Source organism: Stegastes partitus, unplaced genomic scaffold, assembly GCF_000690725.1.
Source record: "Stegastes partitus isolate 25-593 unplaced genomic scaffold, Stegastes_partitus-1.0.2 Scaffold103, whole genome shotgun sequence".
Taxonomy (NCBI): Eukaryota; Metazoa; Chordata; class Actinopteri; family Pomacentridae; genus Stegastes; species Stegastes partitus.
This window is the reverse complement of record NW_007577834.1, coordinates 127,584-136,869: the sequence shown is the minus strand read 5'-3', so window position 1 is coordinate 136,869 and position 9,286 is coordinate 127,584. Positions and strand designations below refer to the sequence as shown.

Sequence of the window (9,286 nt, the reverse complement as noted above, 5' to 3'; positions counted from 1 at the left end):
GTGTATAGATAATGGATGGATGGTATTAGCACCTTTGACTTCCACCTGTTTGCTGCAAATCAAACAAATCACCTTATCCAAGTTAGTGGGTTCTCTTTTTTCATTTGGCTTCAAACCAAAATGTGCCCACAGAGGTGCTGTGATGTTTAGCTTTGCAACTGAATCCATGAAGTTAGTGTCAACAGAAGCTTATCAAAACATAATTTGGTAAATATTGTAAGTTAAGCACCTGGAAATAAATGGTTGGTACCATTGAAACATTAGGATATAGGAGGAGCAACTGCTAGAAAACAATGTGAAAGTAGTGATCGAAACATGACTTTGCTGTTAGCTTCCATTTAGTTGTTTTAATGTAGGAGAATGGAAGTCATAATGGAACATTTATGCAAAACTTTATTACATAATTGTGAGAGGCCTATTCATTATCCCACTGGTGACCAAACCAGACACAATGAGAAAAAGCACACTGACCCCTCCAAAGCCACTGAAGCGAGCGAGCACTTGGTTGTTGATGAAGCAGCTCTGGGCTGGGTTGACCAGGGCCTGGTACAGCAGGTGGTTGATAAAGTAAATGCCGGGCTCCACGGTGAGGACCATCCGCTCCTGCACTAGGCGGCCCATCAGGAGATTCATCAGTCCAGGTTCGTTAATACGCTCCACCCCCTTGGTAACATAGGATGAAACACAAACTGCTTTACAAGACAGGAAGAGGCTGCATCCCTTCAGTAAAGTGAGTTAAAACATTCTAAACTGTATAATTAAATAGGCAGCTAAGTAAAAATCTATTAAAAGCCAGACTAAAAGGGTAGATCTTGAGTTTACTTTTATAAAACATCTAAACTCTCTGCTCCCCTCAGGTCTTCAGGAAGGACGTTCCAGAGACGTAGAGCATGAGAGCAAAAGGCTGCCTCACTGTGGAGTTTTATTCTTTTAGACAGTATTACCACTATTACAAGACCTGAGGGTTCTACATGGTTTTCAGGATGAATGTACATCTGATAAAGAGGAGGTAAGAGATTTATAAACCAACATAAGGACCATAAAATTAATTCAGGTAGCCAGAGGAGGGACTTTAAAATGAGTGTCATGTGAGCTCGTCTTCTGGTCTTACTGAAGACTATTGCAGCTGAGGTTTAGAGCAACTTCACACACTACGATTCATTTGTGGATTATATTTGTTGTATTGTTATTCTCTCCTCTTGGGTCTTCCCTTACAAATCCCTCCATAAACTTAAACTGGTCCAGAATTCAGCCGCCCATATCATAACCCAAACCCCCTCGATCCACCACATCGCTCCTGTCCTCTAACAGCTCCACTGGCTTCCGGTTCAGTTCCTCGTCCAATTCAAAATCCTCCTGTTAACATTTAAGGCCATTCACCCCCCAGTTGCTCTTCTGTTGGACCTACTATCACACTCACTGAAGCTCCACAGCAGTATTGTTTGTCATGCATCCACACTCTGACTGAGCCCTTCTCTGTCACCTTCTGCTGCTAAACACTGGAAGCACTTCGGGTTAATTGTCTTCTGCACTTACTTGTCAAAACTTTCACAGCACAAAACCTTGTGTTCAGACACTAATTCCGCTTCCCCACCTGCTGCCCTCATCCTGAACTTGTTCCTGCAGCTTGGCCTTGTTGTCACCCTCTCGCTTCTGCACCATGTTAGCAGGAAACAGTAATGTGTTTTCATTTCACTGTTACAGCCCTGACTACTGACATCTGGTTGTTATGTGCGCAAACAACTTCAAGTGCTGTGTTCTCACCTCAGGGTAGCCTCCCATGTTGTGCATGTCGATGCCCAGCAGGTGTCCCAGGCCATGGGGCATGAAGACGGGGCCCAGGTGGACCTTGATCATGTCCTCCATGCTGCCGTGCAGGATGCCGATCTTCACCAGCTCCTCCAAGTGACCCTTGTCAGCCAGGCGGTGCATGTCAGTCCACTTCACACATTCAACACAAACATCTTTGGTAATGAAAAAACGTTTAAACTAAACTTTAACAATGCATGTTGATATTTTACGCCCTTTGAGTACCATGAGTCAGATGTCACCACTATAGTCATTGCAAGGGTTTGTACTTTACAACAACAAAAACACATTTCTAGCATTTCTTTCCTTCTTTTCTTTTAGTTAGATTAAAAATATGATAACCTGGTTTGATGGCAGCCATGACAGTGCGGCAGGATTTTAGGACGGCCTCATAGATGGCCCTCTGGTCTGCAGTGAACTTGCCGTTGGCTGGGAAGGAGCAGGTGATGTCTGAGGTGTCGCAGTAGTACTCTCTACCCATGTCAAACAGACTTCCTTCCTTTCTGACCCTTACAGGTGGCCTGTCTAACTGAGAAGGATCTCACCATTTTGTAGGCTTCACTGGAAATCCTGTTGGTGTAACGCAGGACTTCAAGCTCCATCTTGGTTTTAATGAGACGACTGCAAATACAGACAGCAGCAAGAGGTGAGTTAGCAGCTCTCTGTCTTGGCCACGTGCGGTAGATGTACAGCAAACCAGTGCACAAAATCTAACCCTCGCATTAAGCTAAAGAAGTGTGATGTCTGTATTGCAACAACTGAAACAGACATTCTTGAACTTCACTTCTCTAATACACACATCTAACACAGTAACTGATGTAGAGGCAAAGTGGCAAACAGGGTGTCATCAATCATTCACGGAAATGTCAGGTTTTTTGTCCCTGATCTGAGCGGAGTCATTTAATATTAAACATCTGCCAATACAGAGTCTGAAACAGATGTCATTAAAAAAAAAAAAACAAGGTTGTACAGTGCATATTTTGAGTACTTAAGAAGTGTTAAAAACATTCTAATGTAATTGCTTTGATGGGTGAATCTCTGTAATTAGTAATAAATGTAATTAGTATAAAATTGCTTGTATTTAATTTTTTTTGATGGTGTGTAACTTATCATAGTTCTGCTTGGTGCATAATTGTTTTTTGTTTATTATTTTTATTATACAAAATACCTAAGTAAACAAACTAAACTATGTCTTAGTAAATAGCTCTTATCACAGTGCATTTGTTGCTGCATTATAATAATAAAACTAAAACAGTCAAAATGAGTGATTCAGTTAATTTCTCTTCAAAGTGGTGTCATGGATGAACTCTAACATTCACAGTCACAACATAAAAATAACAAACTAACTCAATTAAACGACAGAAATGTCCTTTTCACCTCAAAGTGGTAAAGCCAATAGTAGTTACATCTGATAAAAGACCCTGCAGGTTGTCAGGAACCTTGTTGTAAAACTCAGGTGCTCAATAATGTGATCTATTACCCTCTCTATAATCTCTGTGGACCTGTCACTATCTTGAGGAAGTTTCTGTTTCCTTATTAACACATCCTTCCATGTGTGTTGTTTCAGAGCAGCCTTTGTGTGAGTTACCTGACTAAGCTCACTGTGTTCTGGTGAGCGTTTGCTTTGTAGGTGATGCATCAAATTGGTACCATTGAAAGCAGCTATGTTACTAGCACCTTACAAAGTGCTGGCATTGCAGCTATTAAGTGGCTGCTGAACTGCTGTTGTATTACACTTTTAAATATTTCCACATTGCAAACGTTTTAGCTGCTTCCTGCAACAAATCGAGCGCCTTCTGTATGGCATGTGACAGCAGTGACCTGGCTTATATGTGTGCTCCAAAAAGACGATACTAATCAGTAAAAAAATGCTTTGATCGGCCTAGTCCTGATCTTTGAGCTCAGATTGAGACATCCCTAATAGTTTCCAGTGGAAGCTTTCTTATCATATACTACTGCATAATAATGAAAATGCTTCGACCCACAATAAAACGTAACAGAGTCTTTGATTTAAACTCCAGTTGTTGCCTGCTGTTTCATATCTTTCTCATTTATGTGTGTGCACGTGAGATGACCAGATAGGGAAAAGAATTAGGGATTTTAACATAATAGAACCTAACAAATAACTTAAAGCAGTGGTAACCAAGAATAACACCAGTGGAAGTGAGGCAGACCATTGCATCACCAACAAGTGAATTCAAACATTAATACAATACTTGTGTATCTATAATTAGTAGTCAGAGTTTACATTTACTCTCACATTACATTCATTGCAAACTGAAAGGATGTAAGTGTTTTTATTTTTGACAAGATAAGTCATTTGGTAGCAAACATAAAGCAAAGATCAGTAGAGTAATTAGTGTGAAGCTGTTTCTGTCAAATACCTAGTCATTTAATCTTTCGTACAACTGCACCCAGGCAGGAGGGACAGATACATACCAGTGTTAGGAGAACTGCTGGTTTCAGGTCAGACAGGACATGAGCAATCTGCAGGGATGAAGACAGAACATCAGAAGAGTCAGACTCAACGAGAAGCACCACTTTCCATCTTCTTTTAGGCTGCACAGTAAAGGTCACTCTTGCAGGCACCACCATTCCTCTCCAACAGCACACTGAACGACAAAACTCACGAGACTTTATTACTCCTGCCAGCACCCAAAATGCCACATAAAGATCCCAGACTCCACTCTCACCGACACCGTGGTGAAATCTCAGCACTGATGCTACTATTAATACAACTGGAATTCCTTAAATACTCACTGTATTGTCTCTGAAAAGCACAAAACCCTCCTTTCTTTACATCTAAAACATAAACTGAAGCTTCCAAAGACTGGAATGATTCAATATTGAGTTAAGCTGTTAATTCAGTTGTGAGTCATTATTATCAGTTCAACATTGATTCAGTAAGTCAGTGATCAGCTGTGACAGTAATTTCAAAACAGTAGAGTTTGCCTGAACCATGTAATCAGTCACAAACCTGGCATATTTTCTTTCCTTTTTTGAAAAAAAAAATATATTTCATGAAAACATATAACTTGTTCATGTCTTCTACAGAAGTTGTAAATGGAAGGAGCAAAAAAAAATGTGTCTGTTAAATAAAGCTGGATGGACACTTGCAGACTAATAAGGAAAAACTAACAATCTGGATATTTATTTGTATATATACATAGATTTATTTTTTTACTTGCAAGATGACAAAGCAAAAGTGACTTGTTGCCCATAATTAGATTTTTATCTATTATTATTTACCTAACATTGTTTTAGATGCAAAAAATATGGAAATTAAAAAAAAAACTGCCAAAAGAAAGTGATGAATGTGAACACCAGCGAGATACTTTATAAGTCTGAAATTTCTGAATTTAAAGTTGAATTGATTGTTGAAGATGTGCGTGCTGCAACACCTTCAAACTCTTTGTGTTTAGAAACTATCAAACTGCTTTAAGTACTAACATCCAGTTTTTAGTAAGAAAGCAGTAGTGACACCTTAAAGCTGAACACCAGCAACTGATTTCTTTGTCTTAATGACTGTCACTATGTGTAATTTGTCGGCACTCATTGAATTTAGTTTAAAGTGTTGAGCTGCTGTTCCTTCATGGAAGAATCGGCTGATGATTTGCTTCTTAGCCTGTGAGTAAATACTAAATGTAACACCTCGAGGTGCCAAGATGTAAAAATGCCTGAAATATCAGCAGCAGAATGAGTCACGAAAAGGACAAAGTGTAAACGTGGGAATAAATGAAAAAAATATGTCATCATTTTTAACACAAACTTCTTAGCTATTTGTTGGCTGGTGAAAGCTTGTAGGGAAACGTGTGAAATAAGCTGGTGACAGTCTGATTAATTAGTGTCAGCATTCAAAACCTCAAAAATAGCTCTGGGGCAGTCAACCCACCAATATAGCTGCCATGGAAACCACATGTAAGCTGTATCGGGCTTTTCAGACTCTCAAAACACACAATTACAGACAACCCTGACAAAAAAAATCAATAAAAAAAATCTAAATCAATACTGCGCATGTACTCACAGATAATAGTAAAAAAATGTTTTATAAATTGCCATTTATAAAAAAATACATTTACAATTTTGGCCTTTTTTCAGGTTGACAAATAAATACCTTTTATTTATCTGAATCTAAGAAAACAAGGAAAATCTGTAAAATAACACTAAATCATTCAAAATATTTCAGTCAAAACTCTTAAAAAAATATTTTTAACAGTACAAGAGGCACTAATGTCATAGCTCTGTGGTTCAACATCAATGCTCAGTCAGTGCACAGAGAAAAAGGTCAGACCACCACAGCGGCTGTAAAGACCAGAGCAGACTTACGTCACAGGTGTGCTGCACCTCATCAACAGCATACTCCTGCTTGAAATGTTCTCTAGAACAGATCCTGTCAACAGACACGAAACACGCAAAAGATAAAAACAAGTGTAAAATAGTAAAAGGCGTACACATACACACATTAGGCATTTTAACAGGCCAGTCTCTTAAAACATAACAGATGGGCGACTTTGCTGTTTGGGAAAACACAAGTGGAAGTGAAGGTTTTGGGACAAAGTTTAGAAGGAAGAAACTAAACTAATGAAGAACCCAACACTTACTTCTATATAAATGTCAGATGACAAATGAAGCTTTGAAGTCTCTAGATAAAGGAAGAACAAACATACGTCACCAGGTTTCCATAACATTATGTCCAGGGATTTCCGCAGCAACATCTCAGGAATTATTGAAGATAAAAGCCTGAATTTTCACTGTTTTCTCTCATCATGTCATTGATTCAGAATCTGTAAGTAGGCACAGTATATATTCACAGTAACTACCTGAGTATTCACCTTCAAGCATCTCTAAATTTGGAAATGAATTCAATAAGTATCATGAGTAACAGATCAGAACAGAACCATTTTGTAACTTGGCTTATTCTATTCAGCAATACTTCTCATACCTGCTCAATCTGTTTCATTTTTATGATGAAGTAGTTTATATTTAAAATGTATGTTTTGTTTTGTATTATTGTGTCACGTATTTACATATGCTTTAGAAAACATCACGAGCTGACTTCTGCATTAGTATTTTTTTTTGTTAATGTCTGCCTTTTAGATGAGGCTTTTCAGGATGGCTTCTTTTGTTCATGCTTCTGCTCACCCATAATCAAAGGTTATTTGATCTAACTGTATATTCTGAATCAATGACATGATGAGAACTAACAATGAAAATTTCAGGCTTTTATCTTTAATAGTTTCTGAAATATTGTTGTTCAAACAGCCTCAAATTTCACTCTGCAAATAAACCTGTAGCTGGTCTAGCAAGAGGACCCTGATGATTTGAGATAGAATAACCCAAATACAAACAGGAACCAAAGGAGGGGAACATAATTGTCAGCTCACTGTTGGACACATGTTCTGCTGTTTAAGGATTCATCAAACTCACTCTCCCATCATAGCTTTCAGGCAGTCTGGGAACAAAAAGAATGGATTTCCCAGAGTCCACATGGACGGCTCCGTAGCAGTCAGGCTCGGTCACTCCAGAAGTCCAGTGGAAGAAAAACTCCTGCACACAGGAAATAATCAGGATTGGAGAGTCATTGCCGATCAGATTATTACATGAGAAACACAAGATGAACACAAGAAAAAAGGTGTGAATGCAGAACTCAACATCTAAACAAAACCATTGATTTTTGTTCAAAACTGCATATAGTCTTTAGCTTATGCAGTGGGGACAGAAGAATCCTAGAAAAACAGATGGATTTCTGTGCAGTTTGGCTTGAGAATCTATATATAGATCCATATATTTAAGACAGAGTGAAGAGATTATAAGTGCTATAGAAGCTCAGACCTTGACAGAATGCCCTATGGAGCGATAAAATAAATGCAAAACTACTGACTACCGACCTGCCTGAAGAGGACGTCTGCGTCGGTGCAGTACCTCTGCGTCTGCTCTCCTCCCTGAAGCACCACCACTGACTCTGACAACAATCCATCTTTGGCTTTCAGCTCCTGTCGTCAACGGTTCTCTGCAAAGAGGGCAGCAGACACCCTCAGAGTGTTGCTACCCAGCCAGTCAGCCAGTAGATGGGTCTAAACGGACAGGGAGACACAATATGTCAGGGTGGAGGACTCACACATGGAGGGCTTTGGGTCTGAGAGGAAAACTGATAGAGACTCATGAAACAGTCAAGCAAATAAAACAGCTTCTTTACAAAAATATGCAGCAGCAGAGTAAATGTCAAATTTTAGTTTACTGCAGAGAAACCAAATTGTGCCACTGAGAATTCAAACATAAACAACTTGTGCATAATTACACTGCATCTCAGGCTTTATTATAGTTATTATTAGACCAAATGTAGATGCTATGTATGTATTAAGTTCATTTTAATAATCTTAAAATTGGACTTTCCTCTATTTCTCACTATTTGGAAAGAAACTGATGTGAGCAAATCTAGCAGAGGAAGAGAAGACCAGCTACGTTTCTGGAGGTTATCTACAGGATTTAGTGAGTAGATTTTTAGCATTGAAAGGTGGCTGAAACACACAACGGACCTCCTTCAGAAACAGTTAGGACGTAGACAGACGGACTGATAACTGACAGAGTTGTGGCTTTGATGGAAAGATAGAAATCACAGCATGTCTGATTCAAGCTGGACTGTACCAAAGGTTCATCCTCATGACTTTTGCAGCAAAGGATTTTTTTTTATATCATTCATGCTATTTGTTGAACAAGGTGGAGACAATAATACAATCCAGCCCTGGCCCAGTAACTCCTCCCAGAGTCAGAAAAAAACTGTGAACTGTTCAGCTGTGTCAGTGAGTTACTCATTAAACAATGGTGCTTTTCTGGGCAAAGTTTCAGGAGTTGTAGTGCATTTCATAACACTGTTAGTTGTACCTGTTGCTCGCTTCGATTTCATCATCAGTCTGTCTGTGTTTTCATCTAATGATTACAATGAGCCAGTCTGAGTTCTGTTGTCAACACAAGACAGTTCTAAATATTTAAAGAGATAAACACAATCACTGTATGATACTCTGCACGTCTTGTTGACAATAAGACAATGCTTTTTTTTAAGCTCACAACGAAACAAAACACATAATTGTACACTGGGTTGATTTCCATTGCAACAGAGTTTAAAATATAGTAACCTAATGTGCCAAAACTAAAGTGAGGAAGCTTTGAAAACAGCTGCCAAAAATTGTTTTTTATTTATCAAGCAACTCAATGCAATGTACAAATAAAAATGAGAAATGTTGCACAAAATTATTTTTATTCTTTTTATTCTGATTTTAAATTCTGAATACTTTTAACATATTCAGGCCTCTAAATTTAAGATAATTTTATTTTTTCAAAAAAAGCGTCTTTGTTCTGAAGGCTAGCTAGTTGATGTTGCTTTATTACTCAAAAAACATTACAAAGGGTCTGTATTTACTCGAGTGTTGTTGGAGGTCCTTTGAGATTTACTTCTATCAGTTGTAATAATTGAAAATAA

The 9,286-nt window shown here is 38.5% G+C and overlaps 1 protein-coding gene across 1 annotated transcript in view; it reads right to left on the bottom strand.

Moving 5' to 3' along the window:
- Window positions 1-9,286, bottom strand: part of LOC103354308 (xaa-Pro dipeptidase-like) — a 10,956-nt gene that overhangs the window by 1,163 nt on the left and 507 nt on the right. Inside the window, 8 exon segments of the mRNA XM_008277633.1 lie at window positions 472-663; window positions 1,765-1,949; window positions 2,152-2,338; window positions 4,249-4,296; window positions 6,136-6,199; window positions 6,948-6,963; window positions 7,245-7,356; window positions 7,698-7,883. Coding sequence (XP_008275855.1) covers window positions 472-663; window positions 1,765-1,949; window positions 2,152-2,338; window positions 4,249-4,296; window positions 6,136-6,199; window positions 6,948-6,963; window positions 7,245-7,356; window positions 7,698-7,883 — 990 coding nt within the window.